Source organism: Rhinolophus ferrumequinum, assembly GCF_004115265.2.
Source record: "Rhinolophus ferrumequinum isolate MPI-CBG mRhiFer1 chromosome 5 unlocalized genomic scaffold, mRhiFer1_v1.p scaffold_110_arrow_ctg1, whole genome shotgun sequence".
NCBI lineage: Eukaryota > Metazoa > Chordata > Mammalia > Chiroptera > Rhinolophidae > Rhinolophus > Rhinolophus ferrumequinum.
In genome coordinates, this window is record NW_022680355.1 from 8,243,006 (window position 1) to 8,264,328 (window position 21,323).

Sequence of the window (21,323 nt, forward strand, 5' to 3'; positions counted from 1 at the left end):
TGCCACTGTAAACAACACAAATTCTGGATTAGAAAGGTAAAATGCAACTATAGCTGACAACATAAGGGATACTTAGGCCAAAATTAAGCGAATGCAGAAACCCAGAGAAGTATGCACAACACTGAAGTATGCAGACTGACGGTAGCCTTCAGTCTGGCACATTGCTAAACCAGGTAAGTTTGAACTTGGGTTTACACCTCTTTACAGGGCACAGAGAAGAGACATCACCCAGGTCCTCCTCAAAGTGGCAATTCCTAAAAAACACCCCTTCAGTGTAAGAACAAACTAGAAGTAACCACCTTGAACTCTGCACCCACCGTCCCCCCACCCTCACTGAAAGTGAAATTGCCTCTCTGGAAACTTGGCTCTAAGTACAGGGAGGGGAAAAAAAAAAGCTCTTCTGAGTTTTATAAGTACAAGATGGCCCACACAGTTTTGTGGCCCAAATTCATATATCTGGGTGGTCTAAAATACCTCAAGCTGAGAATTTGATTAAAATGGTCACAGCTCCAGGAGTCTCACAGAAACAAACAAAGATCTTCTCTATAGAAACTCACTTCCATTCCAGGCCTCAATGAATTTCCACAGAAATATGAGTTCATAAAAATCATGAAACCCAAAAGTAAATGACATATCACGAGTGACAGCCAGTACTTATCAGATGCTCAAAGATGGAAATTATGGAAATTGTGAAACATAGAACATAAATCAAGGGTATGTAAATATGTTTATAGAAATAACCAGACTGAAATTATGAGCGAAGAGCAAGAGCCATAAAAAAAAAAAAAAAAAAAACCAAGCATAGAGTGTCAAATAGAATTCCTAGTCATAAAAAACATTATGTGATATTTAAAAACTCGATGAAAATGGATAAAATAGTAATAAAAATATGTAGTGGAGTTAAGAATATAGGTTTAAAACATAGGACAGTAATAAGGTATATATTATTAAGCCTTTATTCCAACAAATTTTTTAGTTTAAATGAAATTAGACAAGGCCCTGGACAAATATCTCACTATATCTGACTTTTAAAAAATGGAAAACCCATAAATAAATAAATAAATAAATAAATAACCCAAATAGCCTTATAATCTTTAAGAAAATTGAATGAGTCCAAAATGTGTCAACTGATCAATCCTCCAGTCCCAGCTGGCTGCCCTGGCAGTTCTATACATTTAAGGAAGAACAGTATCTAATCTTACACAAATGCTCCTAAGGCACACAATGGGTATAACACTCCCCAACTCATTCTGTGAAGCTGGCATAACCCTGATACCAAACCCAACAAGGACAGAAAAAAAAAAAGAAGGAAGAAAATACAAGTCATCTTACTGATGAATGTAGATTTCAAATATCCTAAGCAAAATACTGGCACACTAAATTTAACAATTAAAAAAAAAAAAGACATATCATGACCAAGTTGGCTTATACAAAGAAAAGTTGTTTTAACATTTAAAAATCAATTAAATTGGGTGGTGAACACACAATGCAATATGCAGATGATGGATTATAGAATTGTACACTTGAAACCTATATAATCTTATTAACCAATGTCACACCAATAAATTTAATTAAACAAAGAAAAAATCAATTGATTATTTTCATCACATTATTAATAGGTTAAGGGAAAAATCATATGGCCTCTCAGTAGATGCATAAAACTTGCATTTTATAAAACTGAAATGCATTCATGATTTTTTAAAAAGTCTCTTAGCAAAAGAATTAGCCAGATAGTATCAACAGCAAGTATTATGTATAATGTTGAAACACTGTATTTATGCCCTTTAAGATTAGATATGATGTAACTATGTTTGCTAGTATCGCTTCTATGAAATAGCTGAGATTTGACCTTTTCAGCTCCACAAATGTCAACTTCATATGGTTCAACATAATAAAAATTGATAATGATTACAGATGTTAAGGGCACTTTATCACCTCTGAAATCTGCAGTCAGTAGACAGAAAGCTACACACCTAAATACTGAGATAGAATAATAAAGGGACAGAAAAAGACTCCAACACCAAGGAGTGCCATGAATATATGAAAGTGTTTATTTAAGAAATGCTTAGATTGCACATATCATGTGCCAGGTACTATTCTAAGAAGTCCATTCACAGAGGTCCATTCATTTCATCCTCATAACAAGTCTGTGTGGTGGATACTTTTAAGATACTCATTTGACAGACGAGGAAACTGAGGGAGAGAGGTTCAGTACTTTGCCTAAGGTCACAAAGAAATTAAGTGACAGGGCCAGGATTCAAATCCAAGTGGTCTGACCCTGGAGACCTTTTTCTAGAACATTCGCTATGCTAACTCTCGACCACAATAATATACTGTGCTGGCAGAACCAGTAGAGAAGTAATCTATCCAACAAATGTATTTGGGAAATCGCTTATTGATGTAAGTGGAGGGATACTGTTCCAGCTCTCTGTTTACTGCTGCATAACATATGTCCCCAAACCTAGTCGCAAAACAACTATTTATCATGCTCACGAGACAGGCACAGCGGGATAGCTTGTCTCTGCTCCGTAATGCCTGGGACCTCAGATGGAAAGACTGAGTGGCTGGGGGCTGGATGACTTCAAGGCTGGGCTCAGTTGGGCCTGTGGACCCTTTACCCACATGTAGACACCGCAAAAGGCTCTGTTCTGTGACAGTACGGCAGCTGGATTCAGAGAGGAATATCCAGAGGCCAAATGTTCCAAGAGCATAAGGATTTAGTTGCAAGGCTGATTTTGACCTGGCCTCAGAAGTCGTGCAGCGTCACTTCCTCCACGTTCTATGCTTATGAGCAAGTCACTGAGGCCAGGCCGATTCAGGGTAGGGGAATTATGCTCCACCTCTGGTGGGGGAGGAGCAAGGTAACAGCAGAGGAGCAAGTGAGTGGGAGATAGTGCCGAAGCCATCTTTGGAAACACGGCTGGGCACAGAACTCACAGACACTGTTGACAGAGCAATCGGTCCTGGGATAGATATTTTCAGCTGCAAGTAACTTAACCACTCAGGGAGTTATTATCTCATGAAATAAAAGGGCCAGGGGCAGGGCAAGTCCAGAGTTATTTCAGTTGCTCCATGATGCTATCAATGACCCCACTGCTTTCTACCTTTCCACTCTGCCACCATGAGCACATCCGAAGTGTCTCAGTCCTTGGCTTTTGGTTGGCTGCAGCAATTCCAAGCATCAGAAGGAGACATAACGAGGTCAAGCAAACAAAAAGGGTATTTCTTCCCACGAGTCTCTTTTAACCAAAAAGAATAACCTCATCCCCAAACAGCCAACCTACCATCAGGTCCCACTGGTCAGGGACCTGACCTTGCCCATACTCATGCCATAGCTGGAAAAGAAGCTGGGAAAGAAAGGATCTAGCATTTTGGCTTCTATAATAAGAAGGGCTTTTGCTAACAATGAAGGAGATGGGAGAATGACTTCTGAGTAACAAGTATCTGCCACAAATAACAGACAATTGTCCATTCATTTTGCAATTCTTAGCTGATTGCTAATTATGTATCAGGCACAGTGCTAAGAGACAGGGCATGCAGTGAATGAGGCAAGCAACATGCCCTCATAAGGCTTACAGTCTGACACGGAGCAGAGACATGTAACAAGCAATTACATAATTCAACACAAATGAGTTACGTGCTATGGAAAGAAGTAGACAATCAATGCACAATTTGCTATAAAAAAAATACTTCTTCATGGAGGCATATTGAAATGAAAAACAAGATTATAGTTATAACTACTGAAAGAAGCACAAGGTTTTTACTAGGCCTAAAAAAATAATCATAGAAAACTGTTAAGTTTCCCAGTATGTAGGGAAATGAAGCACCAGTCTGACAGAAGTGTCTTCGTCATTAGAAAAGTCACTCCATCGAAAGTCAGAGATTGTTCACTGGGATTTGCTACAGATCTGACGAACTCAAGTTAAGACTATTTGACCTTCTTCTATCCAACTGCATGCTCACCAAGCAAACTGGATTACTTCATCACCTGCCCAGGCACTTTGGGTACCAGACTGGAATTCTCCAGCCTCTGGTAACTTGTATCTGCCACCATAAAGTGTTATGTTTGTTCAATTAAGTGTAAGTGTGAACAACCTTAGGTCTGATCCCTCTTCAGGGACCTGAAAATTAAGACAACAGCTTTTCAAAGGGAAAACCTATGGATGAAAAAAGGGGTTCTATGGAAAAGTAACCTCTAAGGGTGATCTGATCATATGTCCCTAACTGGGCAGGTCACGGGGGGGGGGGGGGGGGGTAATCACGCTGAGACAGGTTAGTCAGTCTGCTGCTAGGTGTGTGTGTGTGTGGGGGGGTCTCTGGTAGAATAAACAAAAAAGCAGCCACATCCTGAAACTCCAGGTTCTGGAATGTCTCCTTCACTCCAGGAGAAAGATATGAGAATATGCCTTGAGGTTAATAAATTATCTCAGATCCCTTATGGCCAGACAAAGGAGCAGATCTGATAGATAGGAGTGGGTTATTTCGTCAATCCCTTCAGGATGGGAAAACAGGACAAACCCGATAGATGAAGTCCATTAGAAGGCTCCAGCCCCCTTCCCCAAACAGACAAAAGAACTTTTGCCTCAGTCCCTGGGCTTCCCAGTTTCGGGTACCCGCTTCTGCTCAGGAGCTCCAACATCTTCTCCTGCCTCTAATAAACTAGCTTCCTTTACAACTCCTTGCCTCTCCCTGGTCTGTGTGTCCATTCTTTGGCTTCAGGAGACTCGATCCCGGCCCACACCCAGATCCAACCTCATTTACATTAATGCCCCAGGCACATAATTTTTTTTTAGTAAAAGGTTAATCTTTGCCTTAAGCAAGTCCTATCCATTGTTTCTGAGCATCTAGGTTAACTCACCTTTGACATAAGCCCTAACCACTCTCATGAGAGCACAAAATCTTGTTAACTCTCCTGTAATCTGATCCCCACCTTGCTTTCTCCCACCTCCATATAATCTTCCTCACAGTTCCCTCTTTATTTTTAAAGGTATACAAGATGTTGCAAAATTGTTATTCCTCGGCGCATTTGAGATCTTGCTCCCGGATACATGTCATCAGTTTTGCTCAGATAAACTCTTATAAAAATTATCTACAGATTTGGACATTTTTTAAATCAATAAAACAGACTGGGAAGCCACGGTGAGCCCCTTTTGTGTACTCCCAAGATATAAAGCTGATCTTGCCCAAGACAGCATTAAAAACCCACCTTGTACATTCCTCTGATGACAGCTATGGCATCGGCCAACTGCTGATTATAGCATTTTCTTATGTTATCCTCATTCTGCAAATCAAAAATAAGTACAATGAGTGGTACCATAATGTATTTCCAAATACAACTCACCCCTACTAGGGAGGAACTCAGTATAAAACCATCATTCAAATCATCACAATCTCTTAACAACTTCATTTTATAATCACTTCTCCTATGCTCCAGCTATTAATGACACATTACAGTTTTACTTAACACTTAACCAAAAGCAATAGAGAGCTCACATGGATAAAATAAATACAGATAATTTGAACACTTTATTTCATTTTACATTATCAAACTCTTTTATTGTCTTCTTAGAACTGCTTTTAAAAGAGGTAAAATCTATTGCAATTCATACCCTCTCCTAGTCCTTGTACGTTTTGAATGGGATGTGCTCAAGTAAAGAAATCTAGAGCCGCTAATCTGTAGTCTAGTCATTTTCTGAATAATCAAACCATTTGATCATATCTGTTTAGTATAACAATGAAGGATATTTTAAAGGATATTTGAAGGATATAACAATGAAGGGTATTTTAAAAAATACCCTTGATTCTGATACCAATTCTGATTCCAGCATGGGGTATAAACAGCATGAAGGAGGTGGGAGAATGACTGCTGAGTGACAAGTATCTGCCACAAATAACAGACAATTGTCCATCCATTTTGCAATTCTTAGCTGATTGCTAATTATGTATCAGGCACAGTGCTAAGAGACAGGGTTAGAGTTAGGCAGAACTGGATTTCAATGTCATTGTGACATCTACTATCTGTCTGATCTTAAGCAAGTTACTTGACCTTGACAGCTAAGTTTCCTTATTTGTAGATCAGGAATGATAGCATTTCCATTTTAGGATTCTTAAGGAACTTAAAGAGGAAATGCCTTTAAAAGGCTTAGCATGGCACTTAGAATGTTGTGGTCAACAACAGATGGGTTCTTTGTTTTATGACAGAGAACTAACACTGATGCCTGTTCCTAATGACAGATATATATGCTAATCTGACCAAAGACTTTAAGAAATTCCTTGAAGCAGCAGAATTGTCATGTTGTTTGCTCCTGAAGAGCCATTAAAGCACAAATAAGATCATATAAAATTGTGGCTAAGAGCCAGATCTCAACCATCAAACCATCTGGCCTGGAAACCTAAACTCTGCGGTTTTTGTTTTTTTTTAAACTGGTGACCTTGAGCAAATTAATTAACCTTTCTGTGCCTCCATTTCCTCATGTGTAAAAGAGGAATAATCATTGTATGCACTTCATAATGTTAGTGTGAAGATTAAGTAAATTCATATACAGAGTACTTAAAAAATCCCCCACACATAGTAAAGGTACATGCATTATATAGCTCTATGTAGCTCTATGTAGTTATTATACGGGATACCACATATACAAATTAAGTTGCCCTCAAAACTTGCTCAATTCTGTAGACAAGAAAAGGGGCTCTACAGAAAGTAACCTCACAGGGAGATCTCAATATAAATTCCTAACTGGGCAGGTCATGGTGGGTAGTCCTGCCCCAGGCCTATAATTTCTTAAGCCAGCCCTGTCCATTCTTGTGCATCTAGGTTAACACACCTTTGAAGTAAGCCTTAATCATCCTCAGGAAAGCACATAATCTTGTTAATCTAATCCCCGTGCTTTGCTTCCTCCTACCTTCGTGAAATCTTCCTTAATTTCAAAGGCATAAAAGAAACTGCACAATTGTTATTCTTAGGGGCAGTTGAGATTTTGCTCTCAGCATGTATCAGTTTGGTTCAAATAAACTCCTATAAAAATTCTCTCCAGGTTTGGACATTTCCGTGTCGATGGTTCATAACTGTGGTACCTACACGTACGTCTAAGTACAAGACAAACCTACACACAAAATGAAGGAAATGAGAGCACTTCTACCTGTTGATAATGTTTTTCGATTGTTAGGATCCTGTCATATAGAGCAGTGAACAGATTGAAAGACTCTTCTTTAAGACGGTCCTCAAACTTCAATTGAAGCAATTGTTTAAGGAACCCAAAATCAACCTGAAGGGATTTAATAATCTAAAAATAGAAAAAAACATACATTATTGTAGAGTAAAGGCCCTCTGTAGGAGACTGCAGTATCTCTTCTGGTTCTGGGCAGGTAACCTGGTGAGAGGCCTGTCCTGCCTTTCAAGATTACCTCTCAAATACTGTGTAGATTGGGAATTCCAGTTACTCTGTAAGTGAATGTATGCTAATGAAGTAGGGAGAGGAGGTTCCTAGCAGTTTACTCTCATACAGAATAAAATACCTGTGCTAACAATAATCCTTTGTCATACCTCAAAAGGTATAATTTTCAAGATGTGAATTTCGAATCAGAAAAGATGGACAAAATTGACATTTGCTATGAATCTGGTAGCCAACCACTTAAATATATATAACCATATAGCATGTTGACTAATTACCATTTGTGATCATCAAAACGCAATGTATTTTTGTCTCTCACCATCTGTGTAAAATAGATTACATATATTCCCTGGCCTGAATGGAAACTTTAGGCAATTCCATGACTTTCTTTTCATTTTGGGAACAGAAAGTCCTACAGTCACTCAAATCACAGCCTCAAAGTAGCATTTGAAATATGACCACTGTTGAGATAAACACTTCCAATCCACAGGTAAGACTTTTCCCTATACTCCAAGCTAAAGGCAGTAGACGGCAACTGCCTATCTTTAGGAAAAGAGTGTGATTCACTCTTGAGCTCAATCCTTCTCTCTCACCTCCCCTCCCACACTCCAGCTGCTATGTCTCCAACATGGACAAGACAGAAGGGATAAGGAAGCATGGCTCTTTCTACCTGGTGGGGTGGGTTCACCCAGGGCAGTTCCCTTGGGCACTGACATAGCTTCTTTAGAGATTTCCACTGCTGGGACCCTCTCTCCTGTGGATGCATGTTCACCCAAGCAGATGATTCTCTACTCTGGTGATCACTGCTCCTTCTTCCTCAGCCCCTATGAATCTAGAGTTCTCCTTTTTCCTCTCCCTGCTGTTAGGGGTCCTTTGTCCGTCTAGACCACTCTACTGAATGATCCCACGTTGGCTAGCTTCCCCCCACCACTATCACATATGGTCCATAGGGGAACAATCCCACAAAGCTCACCTCAACCACTCTGCAGTGTAGACTGATCCTAACTTAGCCACTCCATCTGTTTGTCATGCCCACTTTAGCTTCCTTTCGCACCAGTCCTGTGTCTTCCAATAGCAGCACACATTTCAAGTTCCAGAGGCCTGCCTTCTTAGCTTTCAGTTGAGGAAGATCGCTTTTGCTGCCCCCTCTCCCACAAAGAACATGGCAATAGTGCTTTCTAAAGAAACTGCTGTAGCAATTTTTCCTCCTCACCACCTGATCCCCCTTTTTTTGACTATCCTTGATCTGATTTAAAAGCTAAGAGTCACTAATTTGATGTGCAATATTCCCTTTGCAAATTAATGGGACCCAAATCACACTCACTTTGGAATTTGATACCTGGTGTAACAGCATCCTGGGAAGAATCTTCATACTACATGGAAGGTTTCACTTTGCAGGTGAGGATATCAAGACTTCGAGAAGTTAGGTGACTGACTAGCCTAACATTATGTGGTCAGTAAGTAAAAGGCCCAGATTTGAACAGAGTTATGACTGACGATAATCCTTACTCTTTGTATCATGCTGTCAACTTACAAAGGGTAGTATGTTGAGAAATCATTAAAAAATATCCCGTAGAGAAAGTGAAGTCTTAAGGAAGTCCTTAAATGCCAGGAGCAAGCAGAGATGACTTTCCTTTTGAAAGAAGTAGCCCTGTGTGGACTACTTGTTCTGAAGGAAGGGGAGACACAGGGATCCTGGTGTGGTCAAACGAAGTCCTGCTGGACCACAGACACCATAGATACTATAAACTCTAGATATAGTATGATCAAAACACAATCAACAACTCAGATGCTGGAGAAAAGGAAAGAATTGAGGAAGGGAGAGAGGAGGGAGGGAGGAGAAGAGGAATAAGTAAAGTGGCATTTGAAGTGTGTCTTCTAGAAGGTTCCCAGAGACTGCCAATAACATTTCCATCTAAATTCTACTGACCAGAACTTAGTCATCTGGACATGCCTAGTTGCAAGGGAATAAAGTTATAAAACTTTCCTGATAGCATTAAAAAAAAAAAAGACAAGAAATTTGGCAAGTGTGTAGGAAAAGAGCCTCAAAAGTTACAAGTGGGAGTGAAAATGGGTACAAAGTCAAGGCAAGACAGTTTGGCAATATTCTTCAAAATGACTAATGTATACGTCCTCTGACTCAGGAATTCCACTTTTAAGACTTTACACCACAGATTTATGGCATATGAGTATGTACAGAATTATTCATCACAGTAAAAGATTTGAAAGGACCAAAACGTCCATCAATGGGGGAGAGCTAAATATATCATGCACATTTTGTGATATGACATACTTAAATAGATGAGGAAACTCTATGTACCAATATGGAATGATTTTTAAGTTCTATTGTTGAGTGAAAATACAGAAACAAAGTACATAGGAGTATTTATAGTAGCATACTACCCCATGAGACAGTTTTATTGATTAGGGATTTTAATTATAACTCTTGATATCTGGTAATATGAAATGTTCTGTTTCTTTACCATCAAAAAATAGTAGAATGTCAAAGAAACATGGTAGAATGTCAAGATTTGACAAAGCTGTATGATGGGTAACACAGTTATTTGTTACATTATTCTCTACATTCTTCTGCATTTCAAAAAGTATCATACATAGAAAATGTTCACAGATGTCAAAAGAATTCCAAAAAGAGTTACAAAACACTTCACTAAACAAGTTAATATATATAAGCAAGACATAAATATGACATAAATATAAGTAATGGTTTACATTAATAATTTTTAAAAGCACGACTCATCCAATTTAGTTCGTAAAAGATGCTAATATTTAAAATTTTTTAACCATTTCAATTCTGTCAAGGAAACAGACATAAAGACAAATAATACTTTAAAAGGTTATCTCAGAAGCTTCAAAATAAATCCAGATTTACCTGCACTAGCTTTCCTGTAGATGAGCTCAAATCTTTTAATGGCAAAATTTCACTGGATTCCGTTTGAGTAGCATGGTCTGTGCTGAAAAAGCCAACTTTCAAATCATCTGAAATGTTAAGTCTGGAAAAAAAAAAAAAGGACATTAAAAGTGCTTTATAGAATAGATAGTTCCTTAAAAATATATGCTAGTGAGCATATTTTTGTGTAAATCATATTACAGTGGTACCTCGGTTTTTGAATGTCTCTGTTGACGAACATTTTGGTTTATGAACGCTGTAAATTTTATGAATCTATGGTATCATTAGATAGTAAAATTCATGCTAAATTTGCAGTTGTGGGGTTGATTTTAAAGGTCTGGAACGGATTAATCTATTTTGCATTACTTTTCATGGGGAAACCGTGCCTCGGTTTTCGAACATTTCAGAACTCGAATGGTCTTCCAGAATGGATTACGTTTGAAAACCAAGGTAACATTATATTTTTTAAAGATTCAAAGGGATTGGTGAAGAAACCTGAATTATCTACTCACATAATATGGGGTTTTCACCAGGACTCTGCTGGCTTATCCAATACCTGGACTGTGGCCTTTTGCTCCACTGATACTTATCTTATTTCCATTTTCTGAGGTATGATCAATTTACAAGCCTCCTTTAATATCATCTATTGTTTTATGTGTGCTACCACTTGAAGACATTATAAATTATTCACAGTCATATCAAGCAAAAATAATTTAAGATAGTGGTTCTCAAAGTGTGGCCTGAGGCCTCCTGGGGCTCCAAGACTCTCAGGGAATCCATGTGGTCAGTTATTTTCTTTTTTTTTCCCCTCCTTTTCTTCTGCCTCCCGCCCCCCCACTCCGGTTCAAGCTGTTGTTTCTCAGTCTGGTCGTGTAGGACAGCTCCCTGGCCCACGCTGGTATTATGAGCCTTGCGCTCTCCCCGCCCTCACCCCCCCAAGGCAATTGGTCGCTGGTCATTGGTCAGCCAACCACAGCAGCTCACGGCAGCTCTCCCCGGCTACCGGCCACTCATGCTGGCCATTGGCCACTCACAGCAGCACACGGTAGCCCATGATGGTTTCTGGTCACTCACGCTGGCTGCCAGCCACTCATGGCAGGTGGCCACTCCTGGCAGCACACAGTAGCCCATGGCAGCACACAGCAGCTCACGCCAACCTCCGGCTGCTCATGGCAGCCTAGCTCCAGGAAGAGCTGTTGCTCACAATCTTAGCTGTAGAGGGCACAGCTCACTGGCCTATGTGGGAATCGAACCAGCGACCTCGGTGTTTGGAGCATGGCGCTCCAACAACCAGAACCAACGGGCCAGCCCCAGTTATTTTCATAATAAAATTTTGTTTGCCTTTTCCACTTTTATTCTCTCACAAGTGTTCAGTGCAGTTTTCCAGAGGCTACAGGTTTTGTGATGGTGTGACAATTGAACGCAGAAGCAGATACGAGAATTCAGCTATCTTCCTTTAAGCCAGGCATTGAAAAGATTTGCAAAAATGTAAAAAAATGCCCCTAGACTCATCAAAGTTTTTGTTCTGAAAAGTAGTTTGTTTTTCTTTAAAATGTGTTATTTGTATTAACACAGAATTGGTTAACTATTACTTTAAATGAATTTATCCTTTTAGATTTCTAATATAGTAACTACAAACAGATATAACGTAAACTAACGCTCTTTGAGGTCCCCATTAAGTTTTAAGACTATGAAGAGGTCCTGAAAACAAAACCTTGTGAAGTGCTTCTTTAGCACGGAACTGTATCTCATTTTCAAACTTGATTGCTAAAAAATCTGAGCAGGCCGGGAGCAAGTATTGGTGAACGCCTTCTACAGGCCTTTGATGACAGGCGTGTCCAACAACAACAAAAAGGCCGATATTCTGGATGCAGCCTCTCTTTTTAAGGCTGATCAAGCTTACCACAACTATCACTTTCTAAAATGTCAGCTAAAAAAAGAAAGCCTTAAAAGCCCAAGTAGAATTACTAGACTTTTCAGGGCCATCTCCGAAGACAGAGTGTCTGTGTTGCTCTCCTCCCTTGTCTGCCGACCAGCTAGAGCAGGCCCTGATGTGGGGCACGCTATGGAAACACCCCTATTTTTCACTTCCTGGCAGAGCCTCCGATTTATCTCCCACAGAACTCAGGGGAGGGTGACCATATTCCCATGCCTCGGGGAACTCCTGTCTGGTCTCACACCATCCTGGTGATCCCATTCTTCTGGGCAGATGGCTTAGGGGTGGGCATGGAACTTGGTTCTGGTGAGGAGCACCTGAGGAAAGGTCTGTTGGGGACGGTGGGAGTTTTTTACACTACTACACGGGGCGTGAGGGGCGAGGTTTCCTCTGTGATTCTGGATCTTGCCATGTGTGGAAGCGGTGAGAACTGTCACAGACATCTGGTGACCACAAGAGGGGCCAACCAGAGGGGCAAGGCCAGGACATAGATGATGAGTTTTTTAAAAGACGGAAGTAATTTTGAATGATGACTTTGTTTAGCCATTGACTCAACCAGCTCTGAAACCTGTCATGCCTCTGGTCTGCCTGTATCATCATATAATTAATGCACCAATTGGTGAGAGTTTCTGTCAACCATAGCTGAAAGCATCCTAATTGATATTCTAGCTATGTGATGTTTCATAAATTCCTTAACCTTTCTGTGCCTTAGTTTCCTCTTATGCAAAACAATAGCTTCAATTCCATAGGATTAGTGTGTTAATACTTAGAAGTACTTTGAATGGTGCATGTCACATAGTAAGCCCTCAAGAAATGTTACCTGTTACTGGTGCTATGACACCAGTGGTAGTTATAGATTATCAGTGCCATGTTTTAAAATATCACAATTTTTTCATGTTTGGAGAAAAGTATTAAATCATAGCAATATTCAACTAAGAAAGGCTATGTTTAAATTTTTAAAACTTTTTACTATTCAAAATAATGATTTGCAATTAATTCCACTAAATTTTCAACAAAACTTTCACATGTTCATCAAATATACTGATGACAGACCTCATTAACAGTATTATCTGGGTGGTGAAGGAGCATAAATAATGTATTATATACCTCAATTTCATGAAAATTTCTGGTGTTTTCCCACAGAAAATTGTATTTTAGATTTGATCTAATTCATCGCAGAAGTCTGTACCTTTTCTCACTAACACAATATTGTTGGGAAGGCCAATCCCTGCACATTCTTTCTGGACACGCCAAGAATGTAAAGCCCTGAGCAAGCTCTCCGCAGGCCATGCTTCAGATTTGTGTTTAATGAGCACCCTTGAAAGATGAGGTAACATTTTCCACCTGCCAAAACAAAATGGCTGTCGTGGCCATGGTCTTCCCCTTACGAAGGCTGGCCTGGCTGCAGCAAGCACTGAGCACCTAATCAGTCCACAGCAGAGATCAATACTGAATCCCTAATACAGCAGTATTAACCAGCAGGGAGAGCCAGCCACCCAGTGGCATGTTGATAACATTGACAGTTTGAGACAGGCATATATTCTGGATGCGGATTTGCATTCCCCGACCACAAAGCATCTGCCAGAACCACCATCCATTGATTTACAGAATGCCTTATCCAACATTAAGACATTGTGCACAGCACGACTCCTGATCGAGGTACTAATTTCACAGCAAAAGCAGTGTAGCCACGGGCTCATGCTCATGGAAATGACTGGTCTTACCACATGGCCCATCATCCAGTAGTGGCCGGCCTAATGGACCAGTAAAATAGCTTAGTGAAGATTTAGTTATGGCAGTTGAGAAACAAATCCGTGCAGGGATGCAGTCCTGTCTTATGGGATGCAGTGTGTGCTTTGAATCAGTAGTCGTGCTCTCTCTACCACAGCTATAGGCCTAGGAATCAAAGATAGGAGTAGAGTGGCTCCTCTGGTGATTACATCTAATGACCCACTCCTGAAATGACTGTTTCCTGCCCCAACACCTTTATAATCTGCTGGTTTGGAGGTCTTAGTGCCCAAAGGGAAAATGCTTCCTGCCAGAAACACTGAACCAAAGGCTGAGAAAGAGTCATTCTACTGGTGAGGTGATTGTTTCTGATCACCAAGGGGAAAGTGGGTTGTTGGTATACAATGGAGTCAGGGAAACTATGTTTGGAACCCAGGAGAGTCTTGGAAGGGGGGGCTCTTAGCATTTCCATGCTAAAGGGGAGCCAAGTTTGCCACCCAAAAATACGCCTCTTGGGAAGAAATGGCCATTTGTAAGGGTGTCTCCCTCTCTGTACCAGGAAAAGAAGGGTGACTCAGTCTCATCGATAGAGAAGGCTCAGGCTTGAATCTGCATAACAATCATACTGTGCTTTGTCTGATAACCTCCTACAGCTGGCTTCCCCCTCACCCCCCAGTATCTTTTCTCTTTAGCTGGATATGGTATTTAAGGTGGTGGCTTGGGCCATTTCGAGGGTTACTCAGTTTTCCTGGGTATCTCCCATGTATACAGGAGGTATACGTGTTATTGAACTTGTTTTTCTCCTGTTAATCTGTCTTTTATTACAGGGGAGTCTCAGCCAAGAACCCAGAAGGGTAAAGGGAAAATTATGTTTCCTCCCCTACAATGGTAAAGATTGATAGAAAAATATAGCAACCAAAAAAAATTAAATAAATAAATAAATAAATAAATAAATAAATAAACAAAAGCATGACTTTTGAGGACTCAGGACCTTCTGGAATGACTTGGATCTCCAAGCTAGGTGAAGAACTTATATGCATCTTTCAGCATTTCTTGGCCACTTGACAGCCATCCCCATGGACCAGCTCTGGCCAGCACCCTGTGGCAAGTTCCTCTGCCACCAGACAAGTCCTCTCCTATGAGGTTTTAATCTCAGCTTTTGGTGGGGTGGGGGTTTCTAAATTCTTAGGTCCTTCCTTCTTTACTCTTTTATTGCCCTTGGGTGATGGGGTCACAGCTACAGTTTTCATTTGCTCTTACAATACTGCGTAAGTCTTCTTACTGCCTTTTACTAGTTAAAAATCCTTGTTAATGTTTAACAAGATACAGGAAATATTCCCTGTTTAAATACTGATAAGGTTTCTGCCTCCTGTCTGGACCCTGAGTGCTGCTACATCAATATAATAAATACAAACAGCCACCTAAACTTAACCTGTTTCTTTATTACCTTTAATACAGCACATTTAACAGCCCTCTGTGATTCATCCTTCAAATCTAGAAATGCAATCCTTTATCTCCCCAGTGCCAAGGGGCTCCTTTTTATAATTCAACTTCATTTTTCATTAAGAACATGTATGCTCTTTCTTTTCTTTCCATATTAAGCAAAAAAAACATCTATTGTGGGTGGTAGGTTTGTGAAATGTGGATAGTTAATATTACAAATATATCATTTTATATGTCAATTACATCTCAATAAAACTTGAAAACAATACATTAAAAAGTGCAAAAAAAAAATACCACCCAAAACATATTTTCAGGATATGCTCTTAAAACATGGAATAATATTTTCAGTTATTCTTTCTGGTGCCATAATATTATAATATTACAATATAATACTTTTAAATCAGGTTCAAAAATTTTATAGCTATCTCCTTTAAAGTGGCTAAAAATAATATCAGTGCCTATTGAGTGCTTATCTTGTCCCATGTGCTTTGTTAAGATATATGCATCAACACACACATTTTCCCCTCAGGTTATTCTCCCAATTATCTCATAAAAAAGATACTAGCTTTCTTGTTTTGAAGATGGGGAAACTGAGGTTCAAAGAGAGTAAATAACTCATCTAATACCATATGCCTGAAGTGAAAGTTTCTTATTCTCCATCCCTGGGGAGAATAAGCCCATGACTTTAAGGTCCTTTGAGTCCTAACTTACTGTACGACTGATTTGGAAAGATATGGCTCATTTAGAACATAAGTGAAACATGAAGGTTCCTTCTTCAGTTTCCCATCAAATCCCAATGCCTCTAATTTTAGATGAAAACCCCACTGCCTAGAATGGAAACCCACATCACAAACAAATTTAGCTAAGTGGTTCCTACACAGTCCTTATTTATAGTCTCTGTGAACAATAGCATGGTTGTTATGCATAAAATAGTCTTGGAAAGATAACAATTATGGTTTTTTACTAAACTAGGTACAAAATTAATGTGTTAATTTACTCTAGAAAACAGATCAATGAATATTTACTAATAGAATGCAATGACATTTCTGGCTGAACCCTAGAATAGCCTATATCCTAATAAGTGTTCATTAATGAATGAGTCAAAGAAAATGACATTAGGTATGCTAAGTTTTCACTATGGTATACTGCTCAATTTTAAATAAGGAAACCATTGCTTCCCTCTTCAAAGAACACACACAACTTCCATGTGCACCAAGTCTCAAAGAGACTTTTCTTCGTACACTCATTTCCTTAGGTGATCTCACCAAGTCTCCCAGCTCTAGATCCATCTTTGTACCAATTACTGCCAAGTTGATATAGCCAGCCTAGACCTCCCTTTTGAACTCCAGACTTAAAGGGTAGCAGAATATGGTACCCCAAAATACGCCTCTTTGGCATAAGGATTATTTTGAGCTAATTATTTTGAGAAACTGCTGACACAAGGGAAGCTCTGACAACAGAGTAGAAGTTCCCCTTTTGCACGAGAAATTTATATTTATAAAGAAAATCTCCATTTGTAAAGGTCTCCTCTGCACCCAAAAGATGACTAAATCACAGGATAAACTGACTTAAATCTGCAATAACAAACCTTATCCTTGTTTACTCTGCTTTTCTTTGTAGCCTTCCAAAACTGGCTTCCCCCGACCCCCACCCCCACACCCTTCTTTTGTTGTTAGCTGGATATGGTATTCAAAGTGGTGGATGCAGCCATTTCAGAGAGAGAGTTTTCCTGGGTACCTCCCATGTATACAGGAGGTATACATGTTATTAAACTTCTGTTTTTCTCCTGTTAATCTGTCCTTTATTAAGGGGGCAGGGGTGTTAGGGTCTCAGCCAAGAACCTAGAACGGTTGAGGGAAAATTATTTTCCTCCCCTATATCCCCTAACTGGTTTCCCTGTTTCAGCCCTTATCCTCATTATAATCTACTATTAAAACATCAGCCAGAGACATTTTGTTGAATGATGAATCAGATCATGTCATTCCTCTCCTCCAGTCCCTTTGTGACTTCCCATCTGTGCTAACGTGATTTATAATAAGAATTATACATTTTGGTCTTCCCATTTCACAGCTTGGGAATGCTTGAGCCCTTATCCTACGGGATTTGACGTTATCTCCTGGTAGATAGTGTCAGAGTTGAGTTAAATTGTAGGACACCCAGTCAGTGTCCACTAAGAATTTGGAGAATTGCTCAGTAGTGTTAAAAAAACATGTCATCTATCGAAGTCAAAGCTGAAGTCCGTACAGTGATCTAGGTCTCAGACCACCTGGCACTATCCTCTTACCTCTGATCTCATCTCCACTGCTCTTCCCTCTCATTTTGCTCCAGACACACAGGTCTCCTCCTGGTCCTGGGACACCCAGGCCCACTCCTTTCCATTTCTTGTTCTCTGCCTGGAACACTCTCTGTCCCCTGATATATCCACATGACTCCCTCTCAAGCCAGCAGTCTTCACCCCAATGTCATCTTGGCCAAGCCTTCCTTGATCACAGTATCTAAAGTTACAATCCACACATGATTCCTGCTGCTCCCGCCTACTTTGTTTTTTTTTTTCTCTAGCACTTACTACTATCTAACTTACTTATTATATAGTTTGCTTGTCTGTCATTGGTTTCCTGACTGGAATGTAAACTTCACAAAGGTGAAACTGTTGTCCATTGGTACACTGCTGTCTCCCCAATGCCTACCTCTGCCTTAATGCCAGGATTGCAGTCAGTACTCTACCATCTCCTACTCAAACACTCGTACCAGGGCACCAACACAGTCCCCCTAGCACTGTGGGTGAAGAGAAATGCACATGTGCATCAGTGGCTCCTTTGCTCAGGCACCATGTGCTCACTGAGCACCTGGTACTGTCAGTCTGTTCACTGAGCCCAGCGGGTGTGTTTTGTTGGAGAACTAACTACCTGCCACAGAATGCCAAGGAATCCAGGGCAGGAAGTCATTCTTATCAGTAAACAACTAGAACACGGTAGACACTGTGTGCCTACGGTGCTTACCACGCTCCTGCCAATATGTGCCTTTCATAACTGCCAATAAACCAGGTCCTGTGTGTACCCTGATGCATTTTAACAAACGCACCCACTTAATACAGTTGAGCTGGGGAGACTGAGCTCAGTGGGCAGCACAGTCTCACCGGGTCAGTCCCCACCGCTGGGCTAGGACAGCTGTGGTCCCTTCTCTCTCTGGAGCTGTCTCAGTGACAGGGGCTTGCCTCTACACCAGGCCACCTGGCACATGAGGCCCCTCGTCTTAGAGAATTGCAAGTGCTCTCATAGAGGCTAACCTGCTGCTGGCCACCTACCGATTTTAAAAAGGTTTTTAAAAAGAAAAATTTATTTTTCGAGAAACATCAGGTCTACATTATCCAAATAAAATTGAGGCAGAGGGGACAAAGAATTAGTACGAAAGGTAGAAACTGTAAAAAAGGATCAAGGAATAACAATTGGTGCCATGTACTATATAGGTAGGTACGGCACTCTTCTAAACATGTTAACCAGAATATCTCATTAAATAATCACTATGAGGTAGGCACTATTCATCATCATCATCATGGCTGTTTTCCAGTGAGGTAACTGAGGCTCAAAGAAGTTAAGTAACTTGCCCAACTCATGGATGGGCCCTGTAAGAGGGTCGTCAGGATCTGAACCCAGGCAGTCTGGCTCCAGAGTCCGTGCTCTTAATGTACAGTAATACATTTAAGAAATCAAAACAGCAGCACTGTGGCCGGGAGCGCGGGGCCGGAAAGCGGTGGAGCTCGGCCTGGTGGCGCGGGAAAAGGGCGCAGGGAGCCGCGGGTGGAACCCAGCGGAAGGGAAGGCGACGCCACGCGGGGCGCTGCAGCTCGCGTGGTCACCTGGGGCAGGTCTGGAATTGTTCAATAGCGGACTCGAGATGCTCGAGGATCTTCGGGCACTCCTCTCTCTGGAGCTCGTCGTCCAAGGTCTCCATCGGAGCCCCGGAAATGGCCTCGCGGCCATGCACCTCCAGTGGAGATTTGGGCTGGAAGGAGTCAGAATCCAGAAGCCAGCGTCCGTTGCCATGGCGACTCCTAGGAAACCGGCTGGGCGCGAGAATCCAAGGGTTGGCGGCGCTGCCAGGAGCGAGGGGACCGCTGGGCGTGCTCTAGAATCCCGAGTGAGGCTTCCACTGCCCGCCCCACTCAGGACTTCTCGACAAGGCTCTCTCTTCCCTGCACGTCCACCAGCCAGACTGTGGCTGAAATGTCCCCATAAAGCTGGACCCCTACATATCTGCAGCCTCCCGCCACGCCCCAATTTACCTTCTCTTCTTCTAAAGGTCTGCTCTCAGCTTCACGAGAGGCCCGCGCACTTGGGGGGCGTGGATTCCTGAGCTGCTTTCTTTCTACAATACCCGTGGCTCTGTGGCCCTCGCTTTCCGTGTTCGTGGCCTTCCACCCTATGCTAAAGGTCACTCTCAAGGAGGACAAGAAATAGTGCACCCATCCAGTAACCATGCTCACGTGTCACGAGCCCAAAGCTCTCAGAGCAATGCCATAACAAGAAGGAAGCAGGCAGCCTGATGAATTGCTAACATGTGCCGCTTGACCACAGATGGAGGCGTTTGTGGACAAAAAAATTTTTTGCAGGGATTACGCTGGCCTAGATACCTATTTAACATGAACTAAGGTCCAAACTAAGGTGTTAAGTTTTAAGCTATACTGTGCAGTGTGGAATTCATTTTTACTAAGTTTCTACAATAATAGGAGAAATTTCTTAATCGTCCTGCGGGAGACCCTGCTCCCTGGGCCATTTGTTGTGGGAGGTGGCCTGTGGGGCCTTTAGTCCCGCTCCCCAAATAAGAATGCAGGATATGGCTAGGCCAAAAAGGAACACCCACGGAGCCATAGGGAGGGGAGTCATTCCACTATAGTCTCAAGGGAGGCTGGAGTCACACGACCTGCAGCCTGCTGTCCGCTTCTCTGTTTGCCAACCAACCAACTCACTGGACTCGACTCTCTCGACTCGACTTACCAGCCAACGCAGCCACGGCAGTTATCTCAGTGGCTAATTGGCTAACTGGTTACAGCTGACGGTCAATTAGCCACAGCTGACGGCCATCTACTACGAGTCAGCACCTCTCCACGTGAGGTGGAGAGCCTGGAAACTGCTCTCTGGGACTCTGTCCCCACACTCCACCCCTACAGGGTCTCGCCTCACAATTTACATGACAAGCATCTTCTGCGAGGGTCCCTATGTCATATTAGCTTCCAGGCACCTATAGACGGAAAGAACCAGTAGTCTTGGGAACGAACAATGGCAAATCCCTTCCATCTGGGAGGATACATGCTAGCTTTTTGTCCTGGGAAAGGAGGGTCGCTGCCACTGGCTCCTTTCCCGGTTTGTGGTACCAGATCTTTATGGCATTGCTTGGGGTCCCTTGCGTAGTTTCAATATGTAACAGAACAGGGGACCCCATAATAGGCCATAGTGAGAGCACATAGGTTCCTCGCAAAATCATCCTGGCATCGGGACCTCCGTATACTACAGTCACTTGGGGTGGCCACTCAGCCATCACCCCTGGCGTCACTTGCAAATCATGAGTCAAACCAGCCCCCCATGTGGCTAATCAGGCCCAACCACCGACAGTGGGGGTTTTTGACCTGCCAGGGCCAAGTCCATTGCTGCCGTTCCCCTGCTTTCAAGCATGTGGGTGCTGGCAGCAAAATGTTTCCATTTCTGTCATAGCCTGGCTTTAACAGAGTCTCACTTGTGGTAACTTGTAATTGAATGGGAGCGGCCGTTCGATGTAGCAAAGTTTCTACTGGTGTGGGCCCTCCCTTCCGTGGTCTCTCATTCAGGATTCTCAAGACGTCCCATAGACGCAAGGCCCAGTCATGCATCGTGGGAGGGTGTTTTGACACCTGGAGGCCTTGCTTCAAAAGGCTGTTGTAGCG

At 41.8% G+C, this 21,323-nt stretch overlaps 1 protein-coding gene across 1 annotated transcript in view; it reads right to left on the reverse strand.

Annotated features, from left to right (window-relative positions):
- The window catches only part of C5H10orf67 (chromosome 5 C10orf67 homolog), a 109,964-nt gene extending 90,081 nt beyond the window's left edge, over positions 1–19,883 (reverse strand). The window contains exons 1-5 of the mRNA XM_033100524.1: positions 19,689–19,883; positions 19,263–19,531; positions 10,282–10,402; positions 7,140–7,283; positions 5,207–5,281 (exon numbers count right to left, since the gene is read on the reverse strand). Coding sequence (XP_032956415.1) covers positions 5,207–5,281; positions 7,140–7,283; positions 10,282–10,402; positions 19,263–19,531; positions 19,689–19,883 — 804 coding nt within the window. The remainder of the gene's footprint in view (positions 1–5,206; positions 5,282–7,139; positions 7,284–10,281; positions 10,403–19,262; positions 19,532–19,688) is intronic.
- Between the last annotated feature and the right edge of the window lie 1,440 nt (positions 19,884–21,323).